Raw genomic sequence first — 12,928 nt, 5'->3', positions numbered from 1 at the left:
AGGATGTGAGGAGTGTGTGTGGAAGAATGGGCAAAAATCCACCTGAGCAATGCAGGTGACTAGTGTCTCCATACAGGATGTGAGGAGTGTGTGCGGAAGAATGGGCCAAAATCCACCTGAGCAATGCAGGCGACTAGTGTCTCCATACAGGATGTGAGGAGTGTGTGCGGAATAATAATAATAAGAAGAATGGACCAAAATCCACCTGAGCAATGCAGGTGACTAGTGTCTCCATACAGGATGTGAGGAGTGTGTGCGGAAGAATGGGCCAAAATCCACCTGAGCAATGCAGATGACCAGTGTCTCCATACAGGATGTGAGGAGTGTGTGCGGAAGAATGGAACAAAATCCACCTGAGCAATGCAGGTGACTATTGTCTCCATACAGGATGTGAGGAGTGTGTGCGGAAGAATGGAACAAAATCCACCTGAGCAATGCAGGCGACTAGTGTCTCCATACAGGATGTGAGGAGTGTGTGCGGAAGAATGAGCCAAAATCCACCTGAGCAATGCAGGCGACTAGTGTCTCCATACAGGATGTGAGGAGTGTGTGTGCGGAAGAATGGACAAAATCCACCTGAGCAATGCAGGTGACTAGTGTCTCCATACAGGATGTGAGGAGTGTGTGTGGAAGAATGGGTCAAAATCCATCTGAGCAATGCAGGCGACTAGTATCTCCATACAGGATATGAGGAGTGTGTGTGGAAGAATGGGCCAAAATCCACCTGAGCAATGCAGGTGACTAGTGTCTCCATACAGGATGTGAGGAGTGTGTGTGCGGAAGAATGGACAAAATCCACCTGAGCAATGCAGGTGACTAGTGTCTCCATACAGGATGTGAGGAGTGTGTGTGGAAGAATGGGTCAAAATCCATCTGAGCAATGCAGGCGACTAGTATCTCCATACAGGATGTGAGGAGTGTGTGCGGAAGAATGAGCCAAAATCCACCTGAGCAATGCAGGTGACTAGTGTCTCCATACAGGATGTGAGGAGTGTGTGTGGAAGAATGGGTCAAAATCCATCTGAGCAATGCAGGCGACTAGTATCTCCATACAGGATATGAGGAGTGTGTGTGGAAGAATGGGCCAAAATCCACCTGAGCAATGCAGGTGACTAGTGTCTCCATACAGGATGTGAGGAGTGTGTGCAGAAGAATGGACAAAATCCACCTGAGCAATGCAGGGGACTAGTGTCTCCATACAGGATGTGAGGAGTGTGTGCGGAAGAATGGGCCAAAATCCACCTGAGCAATGCAGGTGACTAGTGTCTCCATACAGGATGTGAGGAGTGTGTGCGGAAGAATGGGCCAAAATCCACCTGAGCAATGCAGGTGACTAGTGTCTCCATACAGGATGTGAGGAGTGTGTGCAGAAGAATGGGCCAAAATCCACCTGAGCAATGCAGGCGACTAGTGTCTCCATACAGGATGTGAGGAGTGTGTGTGGAAGAATGGGTCAAAATCCACCTGAGCAATGCAGGTGACTAGTGTCTCCATACAGGATGTGTGGAGTGTGTGCAGAAGAATGGACAAAACCCACCTGAGCAATGCAGGTGACTAGTGTCTCCATACAGGATGTGAGGAGTGTGTGCGGAAGAATGGGCCAAAATCCACCTGAGCAATGCAGGTGACTAGTGTCTCCATACAGGATGTGAGGAGTGTGTGCGGAAGAATGAGCCAAAATCCACCTGAGCAATGCAGGTGACTAGTGTCTCCATACAGGATGTGAGGAGTGTGTGTGCGGAAGAATGGACAAAATCCACCTGAGCAATGCAGGTGACTAGTGTCTCCATACAGGATGTGAGGAGTGTGTGCGGAAGAATGAGCCAAAATCCACCTGAGCAATGCAGGTGACTAGTGTCTCCATACAGGATGTGAGGAGTGTGTGTGGAAGAATGGGTCAAAATCCATCTGAGCAATGCAGGCGACTAGTATCTCCATACAGGATATGAGGAGTGTGTGTGGAAGAATGGGCCAAAATCCACCTGAGCAATGCAGGTGACTAGTGTCTCCATACAGGATGTGAGGAGTGTGTGCAGAAGAATGGACCAAAATCCACCTGAGCAATGCAGGGGACTAGTGTCTCCATACAGGATGTGAGGAGTGTGTGCGGAAGAATGGGTCAAAATCCATCTGAGCAATGCAGGCGACTAGTATCTCCATACAGGATATGAGGAGTGTATGTGGAAGAATGGGCCAAAATCCACCTGAGCAATGCAGGTGACTAGTGTCTCCATACAGGATGTGAGGAGTGTGTGCAGAAGAATGGACAAAATCCACCTGAGCAATGCAGGTGACTAGTGTCTCCATACAGGATGTGAGGAGTGTGTGTGCGGAAGAATGGGCCAAAATCCACCTGAGCAATGCAGGCGACTAGTGTCTCCATACAGGATGTGAGGAGTGTGTGCAGAAGAATGGACAAAATCCACCTGAGCAATGCAGGTGACTAGTGTCTCCATACAGGATGTGAGGAGTGTGTGTGCAGAAGAATGGACCAAAATCCACCTGAGCAATGCAGGGGACTAGTGTCTCCATACAGGATGTGAGGAGTGTGTGCGGAAGAATGGACAAAATCCACCTGAGCAATGCAGGGGACTAGTGTCTCCATACAGGATGTGAGGAGTGTGTGTGGAAGAATGGGCCAAAATCCACCTGAGCAATGCAGGTGACTAGTGTCTCCATACAGGATGTGAGGAGTGTGTGTGGAAGAATGGGTCAAAATCCACCTGAGCAATGCAGGTGACTAGTGTCTCCATACAGGATGTGAGGAGTGTGTGCAGAAGAATGGACAAAATCCACCTGAGCAATGCAGGTGACTAGTGTCTCCATACAGGATGTGAGGAGTGTGTGCGGAAGAATGGGCCAAAATCCACCTGAGCAATGCAGGGGACTAGTGTCTCCATACAGGTTGTGAGGAGTGTGTGCAGAAGAATGGACAAAATCCACCTGAGCAATGCAGGTGACCAGTGTCTCCATACAGGATGTGAGTAGTGTGTGCGGAACAATGGTCCAAAATCCACCTGAGCAATGCAGGCGACTAGTGTCTCCATACAGGATGTGAGGAATGTGTGCGGAAGAATGGCCAATATCCACCTGAGCAATGCAGGTGACTAGTGTCTCCATACAGGATGTGAGGAGTGTGGGTGGAAGAATGGACCAAAATCCACCTGAGCAATGCAGGCGACCAGTGTCTCCATACAGGATGTGAGGAGTGTGTGTGCGGAAGAATGGGCCAAAATCCACCTGAGCAATGCAGGTGACTAGTGTCTCCATACAGGATGTGAGGAGTGTGTGTGCAGAAGAATGGCCCAAAATCCACCTGAGCAATGCAGGCGACTAGTGTCTCCATACAGGATGTGAGGAGTGTGTGCAGAAGAATGGACCAAAATCCACCTGAGCAATGCAGGGGACTAGTGTCTCCATACAGGATGTGAGGAGTGTGTGCGGAAGAATGGGCCAAAATCCACCTGAGCAATGCAGGTGACTAGTGTCTCCATACAGGATGTGAGGAGTGTGTGCAGAAGAATGGCCCAAAATCCACCTGAGCAATGCAGGTGACTAGTGTCTCCATACAGGATGTGAGGAGTGTGTGCGGAAGAATGGGCCAAAATCCACCTGAGCAATGCAGGTGACTAGTGTCTCCATACAGGATGTGAGGAGTGTGTGCAGAAGAATGGGCCAAAATCCACCTGAGCAATGCAGGCTACTAGTGTCTCCATACAGGATGTGATGAGTGTGTGTGCGGAAGTATGGGCCAAAATCCTCCTGAGCAATGCAGGGGACTAGTGTCTCCATACAGGATGTGAGGAGTGTGTGCGGATGAATGGACCAAAATCCACCTGAGCAATGCAGGCGACCAGTGTCTCCATACAGGATGTGAGGAGTGTGTGCAGAAGAATGGTCCAAAATCCACCTGAGCAATGCAGGCGACTAGTGTCTCCATACAGGATGTGAGGAGTGTGTGCGGAAGAATGGACAAAATCCACCTGAGCAATGCAGGCGACTAGTGTCTCCATACAGGAGGCGACTTGGAGCTTCAGCACCAAAAATGGAGACTGTACCAAGTATTAAATACATTTCAGTAATGTGTTTTCCCGTTGTCATTTCTCATTATTACACATCATTTATGCACATCTCGGATTTGATTTCTCTGCCTGTGTTGGTTGATGTCATAATGTGACAGGAAAACAAGGGACAGGGGCTTCTGTGCTGTTCCTCCCACTAGACTATCCCTAACCTCAGGGTTACCCCTAATTTTGGAGATGCATCTCCCATTCCTGGCTAAGCTCCTGAACAGAACTGATCTGATTTTCCTCCTTCCACCAGGAAAGGATGAGGCAGGAGAGATGGAAAGACAGATAATGACACAGGGGCAAAGCAAAACTGTTTGCAGTGTGTGAATGAGAGACTCAGGGGAAAAGCAAGTGCAGGAAGGTAGTGACAAACAAAAGAACAATAAGGGTTAACACCACAACTGCACACAGCAACAAGTACTACTACCACTAGATCGCTGGTCTGCTGAGGAGTTGTGATCCAGACTAAGAAAAACTATAGCTGGCACAGAAGGAAGCCTCTACCCAGCATATATAAGAGGGGGGCAGATGTGATTGGCTCTACCAAAACATGTGATCTAAGGAGACTCACAAGCAGACCAGCAGAGATTAACTGATGCTAGCAGCCAACAAATTACCACTCTGTTGGTTGACACCCGAGTCTGCCTTCACTGGTAACTTCTCTGAGGCCAGTAATCAGGCGGAGTGTCAGAATCTGTAGTCTGAACAGATCCCAATGCCGCCGTGACAGTCGGTGATGTTTATAAAATCCATTGTTACAAATGAATGGGTTGTTGCCGACATCTGGTGAGGAATTCATGTCAATGGCAGTTTTAGAAATATATTAATTTAGTAAGTTGATGACTCGTTCAATAGTGCAGCCTCAGGCTGTGGCATCAGAGGCCCTCCTGTGCACCGCGCCGGCCCTCCTGAGCACCGCGCCGGCGCTCCGTGCCGGCCCTCCTGCGCTCCGTGCCGGCCCTCCTGCGCTCCGTGCCGGCCCTCCTGCGCTTCGTGCCGGCCCTCCTGCGCTCCGTGCCGGCCCTCCTGCGCTCCGTGCCGGCCCTCCTGCGCTCCGTGCCGGCCTCCTGCGCTCCGTGCCGGCCCTCCTGCGCTCCGTGCCGGCCCTTCTGCGCTCCGTGCCGGCCTCCTGCGCTCCGCGCGCGGCCCTCCTGCGCGCCGCGCCGGCCCTCCTGCGCGCCGCGCCGGCCCTCCTGCGCGCCGCGCCGGCCCTCCTGCGCTCCGCGCCGGCCCTCCTGCGCTCCGCGCCGGCCCTCCTGCGCTCCGCGCCGGCCTCTTGCGCTCCGTGCCGGCCCTCCTGCGCGCCGCGCCGGCCCTCCTGCGCGCCGCGCCGGCCCTCCTGCGCGCCGCGCCGGCCCTCCTGCGCGCCGCGCCGGCCTCCTGCGCTCCGCGCCGGCCCTCTTGTGCTCCGCGCCGGCCCTCCTGCGCGCCGCGCTGGCCCTCCTGCGCGCCGCGCCGGCCCTCCTGCGCGGAATGTCAATTATTACATACCAGGTAGATAAAGAAGACCGCGTCCCACTGGGTGAAGAAATGAGTCCATGTTTTAATCCATAAAGCTCATATAACACAGCAACATTTCGACTAAAGTCTTTTTCCAAGTGGATCCCTTGAACTGAACGTGCGCCCCTGATGTGCTGAGACTGTGTGTTGTATTGCACATGTACACATACAGTATATCTGACCATTGGTGCTGCAAGCCGTCTTTTTTTCTGTCAGTCTTTACATGTCTCACACTAGCAAATCTTGTCATTTATAATGTGCTCTGGAGGTGGAGCCTCAGGAAGAGCTATGCCCCTCCCAGAGATCTTCACAGCTCATTTACATACAGTGGAGCGATAGTGTTTGCTCTTTCCTAATTTTTTATTCTTTTCCATGTTTCTCACACTTAAATGTTTCAGACACTAAACAAATGTAAATAAAACACAACATGCAATTTATAAATGAAGGTCATCATTAAAGGAAAAAGAAATCCAACCCTACAGGGCCCTGTGTGAAAGTGATTGCACCCCAAACCTTGTAACTGTTGGGGCCGCCCTTACCAGCAACAACTGCAATCAAGCGTTACCCATAACCGGCAATGAGTCTTTCACGACGTTCTGGAGGAATTTTGGCCGCTCATCTTTCAGAATTGTTGTAATTCGGCCACATTGGAGGTTTCTGAGCATTAGCCGCCGCCAGGTTCGGTCACAGCATCTCAATCGGATTAAGGTCAGGACTGGGACTCAGCCGCTACAAAGTCTTCATTTTGTTTTTCTTAGGCCATTCAGAGGTGACTTGCTGCTGTGTTTTGTATCATTGTCCTGCTGTATAATCCAAGTGCTCTTCAGCTTGAAGTCAGGAACAGATGGCCGGAAATTCTCCTTCAGGATTTTTTGGTAGACAGCAGAATTCATTGTTCCATCTACCACAGGTCCTACTCTTCCAGGTCCTGAAGCGGCAAACAGCTGCACACTCCCCCACCATACTTTACTGTTGGTATGCTGTTCCCTTTCTAAAATACTGTGTTACTTCTACTACACCAGAAGTAAAGGGACATACTGTCACGGATGTGTCATGCTTAACAGACCGTCCTGTGGTGTCTGGCTGTAGAAGGTCGCAGCATTTAGCTACACAATCTGCTCTCCGACTTTACCTTTTCCCTGCATGGGGTTTATCCCTTTCTCTTTAGGACCCTGCAGATTTCTTCACCTTTTAATCATCACTTCCTTTTGTGTCTTTAAATTCTCATTCCCTTTTTCTCTTTGCTGATGATGGGTTTAAAAACCTTTTACACGTCTTGAGTGCAAGCTACAAATGACCTGAAATAGGTGTGAACAGGCGCTAGCTGAAAACACAATATAACTACAAAACACACAGCTGCACTCTAGCATGCTAACCATGAATAAGGAAATCTGGTATTGCATTACTGCTATAGGAATATTTAAAAATAGATACTTAGCTTATGTATTATAGATGCATTGGCTATAACCAGTCTGTGTCCATCCTCATTTATAGCTGGATCCTAGCTGCCCACACATGTAGCTTTTTATCCCAGATAGAGGCATTTGTGTTAGGGTCCCGGTATATTGAGATCACCTTGCAGTGGTGACCGGGCTCACATGCATTGACCAATACATAAGCTAAGAATCTTTTTTTCAAATGGTCCTATAGCAGTAATACAATACTAGAGCTCCCTTTATTCATTGTTAGCATTCTAGAGTGCAGCTGTCAGCGTGTAGTCATCTGGTGACACTTTGTAATTGCACTTGCTGTCCTTGAGTCATCTGGAGATACGTTATGCATTCACTTTCCCCCTGATTGTTATCCCTGTGTGTTCTTTAGCACTTAGTGGATTTGGCTTTAGGTACCGTCACACATAACGAGATCGCTAGCGAGATCGCAGCTGAGTCACAGTTTCTGTGACGCAGTAGCGATCTTGTTAGCGATCTCGTTATGTGTGACACCTACCAGCGATCAGGCCCCTGCTGTGAGGTTGCCGGTCGTTGCAGAATGATCCAGGCCATTTTCTTCAAAGGCGATGTTCTGCTGGGCAGAACACATCGCTGTGTGACGCTGTGTGACTGCTGAGATCGTTATACAGGTCGCTACTGCTGGGCAGGACACATCGCTGTGTGACACTGTGTGACAGGGTTTATATATGTATTCGAATATATTTATATATAATCATATCACAGTGCGGATTCCTTTAGCGGACACACACACACACACACACACACACAGCTTTATATATTAGATTTTGGTTCATTATTGACCTAAAATGAGAAAAGTTTATTCTGATTTCATGTCAGATAGTGAGAAAAACCTGCAGATGTGTCTGCATAGAGAGCGGAGGGGAAAACCTGCAGATGTGTTTGTATAGAGAGTGGAGGGAAAAGGAGTTAAATTGACCCAGATCTAAGCACAAACCTTCCTATATAAGTAAACCTAGCTAAGGGGAAGCATTTATGCCGGGGGTATTTGTGCAGATTTTATAAAGTGCACTGCAGTTATTCATGGCAGTTATACAGGGCAGGAGACAGGTAAGGCATGTAAGACAAAGAAACTTGCTCCAAATTTTGGCATATTGCAAAATGTTTCCACCCTATGTATTTGTACCATTTATATGCTAGCTGCTTCAATCCCTCATTTCTACCACTCTTTCACACACCCAGCACACTCCATCTATAGCAGTCCTTCTCTCCTCTCCTATGTACTGCTCTCATGCTCTTTTCAAAATTATTAACCATCCAGATCCATCCACTCCCACCATGCAGCGTAATAGACATTCTCATAAATCTCTAAACCACATGCTCACTCTCTCAATTCTCCTCCTTTTAGCAGGAGATATTGCACATAATCCAGAACCTTCTTATAATAGTTAGCTCAATTCCTTCCCTGGCATACTCAGAAACCCCCTAAATCTCATTAATATTCCTTGCATACCTTCTGTCTCTTTTAACTGTGCCCTTTGGAACTCACGTTCAGCATGAAACAAAACTCTCCTTCATCCATGACTTCTTCCTTTCCAATTCCCTTCACTTCCTGGCCCTTACTGAGACCTGGATTCAGCAGTCAGACACCACTGCTGCTGCTGCTCTCTCACACCCCTAACTTGAGAACTGATCAGGTGAAGGTGTTGGTCTGCTGCTTTCCCCAAACTGCACTTTGCAGGTCATCCCTCCTGTTCCCTCACTTATCTTCCCTTCTTTTCAGGTCCACACTGTCAGGCTTTACAGACCCCTCTCCCTGCAAGTAGCAGTTGTGTATCGCCCTCCAGGCCCAACCAGCCAGTTCTTGGATCATTTCGCCACCTGGCTTCCACATTTCCTAGCCTGTGACCTCCCCACTCTTGTCATGGGGGACTTTAACATCCCTACTGATGATCCCCCCCTCCCCAGCTGCCACTCATCTTTTATCTCTAACCTCCTCTCTTGACCTTTCACAACTAACTAACTCTCCTACACATGAAGGTGGGAATACGCTGGACCTGGTCTTCTCCCGTCTCTGCTCAGTGCATTATTTCACTAACTCCCCCCTCCCACTCTCTGACCACAACCTTGTTTCATTCTTGGTCAAGAGCTGTCAACCCACTTACCTGACACCCCCACTTACCTGACATATAGGAATATACATGCCATTAACACCCAGAAATTTCTGAAGAAGTTGCAGTCATCACTGGCCCCAATATCCTCCCTCTCATGTCCTGACTCTGCTGTAAAACATTATAATGAAACCCTACAGAGCGCCCTAGATGAAGCTGCACCTGCTACACACAGAGCAACTCTGCGCAGACGGCAGCAGCCCTGGCACACATTGCAAACCCGCTTTCTCCAGCGGTGTTCCGGGTGCGCTGAACGTCTGTGGAGAAAATCCAATCTAGCCGAAGATTTCATACACTATAAGTTTATGCTCAAAACATACAATGCTGCCCTTCACCTCTCCAAACAAGCATATTTTAACACCCTCATCACCTCTGTAGCCAACAATCCTAAACGACTCTTTGATACTTTCCATTCCCTCCTAGGACCAAGAGTTCTGGCCCCAACCACCAACCTCAGTGCAGAGGACCTGGCCAATTATTTTAAAGAAAAAATTGACCATATACGCCAGGAAATTTCCTCCCAGCCTCATAATACCACACATTGTCTGCCCTCCTACACTTCATCTAGCTCACTTTCACTCTTTGATCCGGTCACAGAAGAAGAAGTCACCAGGCTCCTCGCATCTTCTCGCCCTACTACCTGCACCAGTGACCTTATTCCCTCACATCTACTTAAATCTGTCACCCCAGCTGTCACCACTCACCTAACTACAATATTCACTCTCTCTCTCTCCTCTGGTGTCTTTCCCTCCTCCTTCACACACGCCAGCATACACCCATTACTTAAAAAACATCCCTGGACCAAAACTGCACCGCTAACTACAGACCTGTCTCTAATCTCCCATTCATCTCCAAACTCCTGGAACGCCTGGTCCACTCCCGTCTAATTCGCTGGTCCACTCCCGTCTAATCCGCTATCTGTCAGATAATTCTCTCCTCGACCCTCTACAATCCGGTTTCCGCGCCTTACATTCTACTGAAACTGCTCTTACTAAAGTCTCTAATGATTTACTTACAGCTAAATCGAATTGTCACTACTCTCTGCTGATCCTCTTGGATCTCTCTGCTGCATTCGATACTGTGGATCACCAGCTCCTCCTCACTATGCTCCGCTCTATCGGGCTCAAGGACACCGTTCTTTCTTGGTTCTCCTCTCACCTTTCTGACCGCTCATTCACTGTACCCTTTGCCGGTCCTCTTCCTCTCCTCTTCCCCTTACGGTCGGGGTTCCTCAGGGTTCAGTCCTAGGCCCCCTCCTGTTCTGTCTATGCTGATGACACCCAACGGTACACATCTTCTCCTGACATCACCCCTACACTATTACAAAATACTACCGATTGTCTGTCCACCGTCTCCAACATCATGTCCTCCCTCTATCTAAACCTGAACCTGTCAAAAACTGACCTCCTCGTGTTTCCTCCCTCTCCTAACCTTCCGAAACCCAATATTACCATTTCTGTGTGTGGCTCTACCATTACCCCCAGCAGCATGCCTGCTGTCTTGTGTGTGGCTCTACCATTACGCCCCAGCAGCACGCCCGCTGTCTTGGGGTTATATGGGACTCCGATCTCTCCTTCACTCCCCACATTCGTTCACTCGCTCGCTCTTGTCAATTCCACTTCAAAAACATCTCGAGAATTCGACCTTTTCTTACCGTTGATTCTGCAAATACTCTTACTGTCGCTCTCATTCAGTCTTGCCTGGATTATTGTAGCTCTTTACTAATTGGTCTCTCTGTTACTAAACTCTTCCTTCTCCAATCCATCCTGAATGCTGAAGCCAGGATCATTTTCCTCTGCAACCGCTTCACCGATGCCTCTGCTCTTTGCCAGTCATTGCACTGGTTGCCTATCCGCTACAGAATCCAACATAAACTTATCACTCCCACTTACAAAGCTCTCCACGGTTCCGCACCACCCTACATCTCCTCCCTCATCTCTGTCTATCACCCCACCCGTCCTCTCCACAGTGCTGCACCACCCTACATCTCCTCCCTCATCTGTCTATCACCCCACCCGTCCTCTCCACGGTTCCACACCGCCCTACATCTCCTCTGTCTATCACCCCACCCGTGCCCTCCGCTCTGCTAATGACCTAAGACTGACATTCTCAACAATTCGAACCTCCCACTCCCGTTTTCAAGATTTCTCACGAGCTGCGCCTATGCTCTGGAACACACTACTAAGAGAAATCCGATTTAATTCCCAACATCCACACCTTTAAGCGGGCCCTAAAAATGCATTTCTTTAGACTAGCCTATCACCTCACTGCCCTGATCTAATCTAGTCCTTTTCTGTCCTTCCCAAAAATGTACTTCCAGTTCTCGTCCCCTGTACCTGTATAAATTCTGCCCGATGACGGGTTCATGCAGCTGGTTTTGAATCCCCTATTAAATCGATGGCCGGATGGCAGATATCGGGGCGTCATTGTCTTCAGCCTCTGCTGACCTGCCGCCCGTAGACTGCAATGGAGGTTGTTATGGGAGATTAATTGTATTTGTGGGATGACAGTGGTATTGGGGGGATGATGGTGGTTATGGGGGGGATAATAGTTGTAGAGACAACATAGTTATAATTTCTCTTCTCCACAGATCAGTCGCTTTTGTTGGGATCATAATAACATTGCCTTTCAATGTATGGGCCGAATACTGGAGCCGCACTGCTACGTGGGAGATGGCAAACTGAAGGTGATACCCAGCGAGAGAGAGAGAGAGTCACGCTGCACAGGGGAGAGAGAGTCACGCTGCACAGGAGAGGGGGAGAGAATCACACTGCGCAGGGGAGGGAGCATCACTGCACAGGAGAGAGAGAGAGTTACACTATTCAAGAGAGATTCAAAATGGCTTTATTGACCGGTCCAAGTACATGTTGGCATTGCCAAAGCAAGTGGTGAAAATAGAGGTAGGGTCCCATCCAGGGTGGGGGGGTGTTGGCTTCTCCAGGGTGTGGGGGAGATGGTGGCTTCTCCAGGGCGTGTGGGAGGGATGGTGGGTTCTCCAGGGTAGGGGGATGGAGGCTTTTCCCGTAGCGGGGAAGGGGGGGTGTAGGTGGCTTCTCCAGGGTGTGGGGGGGATGGTGGCTTCTCCAGGGTGTGGGGGGGGGATGGTGGCTTCTCCAGGGCGTGTGGGAGGAATGGTGGCTTCTCCAGGGTAGGGGGGATGGAGGCTTTTCCCGTGGCGGGGAAGGGGGGGTGTAGGAGGCTTCTCCAGGGTGTGGGGGGGATGGTGGCTTCTCCAGGGTGTGGGGAGGGGGGATGGTGGCTTCTCCAGGGCGTGTGGGGGGAATGGTGGCTTCTCCAGGGTGTGTGGGGGGGATGGTGGCTTCTCCAGGGTGTGTGGGGGGGGATGGTGGCTTCTCCAGGGCGTGGGGGGAGGGATGATGGCTTCTCCAGGGCGTGGGGGAGGGATGATGGCTTCTCCAGGGCGTGGGGGAGGGATGGTGGCTTCTCCAGGGCGTGGGGGAGGGATGGTGGCTTCTCCAGGACGTGGGGGAGGGATGGTCGCTTCTCCAAGGCGGGGGGGCTTTTCCAGGACGGGGGATGGAGGCTCCTCCAGGGTGGGCTATAGAAGTCCATGACATATCAGGCTCCTCTGGCAGCCACTGACATATTGTGCCGCTATGGCCGTTGCACTTTCCTCTTTCCCCAGTAGTATGGGGAGTTTCTCTTCTTCCTCCATGGAGTTGAAGTCTGGGAAGAGATCAGTCTCCTGAAGTGAGTGTCCCTCACTCTGCAGAGTATTTGGGGCTCCTCAGCAGGAAGTGTTCCTCATCTTCCGGCC

The 12,928-nt window shown here is 50.0% G+C and overlaps 1 protein-coding gene across 1 annotated transcript in view; it reads left to right on the top strand.

The window, feature by feature from the left end:
- TAF1C (TATA-box binding protein associated factor, RNA polymerase I subunit C) overlaps nucleotides 1-12,928 on the top strand; it is a 96,602-nt gene that overhangs the window by 53,078 nt on the left and 30,596 nt on the right. The window contains exon 5 of the mRNA XM_075344160.1: nucleotides 11,741-11,836. Coding sequence (XP_075200275.1) covers nucleotides 11,741-11,836 — 96 coding nt within the window. The remainder of the gene's footprint in view (nucleotides 1-11,740; nucleotides 11,837-12,928) is intronic.

This window comes from Anomaloglossus baeobatrachus, chromosome 1 (genome assembly GCF_048569485.1).
Source record: "Anomaloglossus baeobatrachus isolate aAnoBae1 chromosome 1, aAnoBae1.hap1, whole genome shotgun sequence".
NCBI classification, from domain to species: domain Eukaryota; kingdom Metazoa; phylum Chordata; class Amphibia; order Anura; family Aromobatidae; genus Anomaloglossus; species Anomaloglossus baeobatrachus.
The sequence above is the reverse complement of the archived record's forward strand: the minus strand, read 5'-3'. Positions and strand labels throughout refer to the sequence as shown.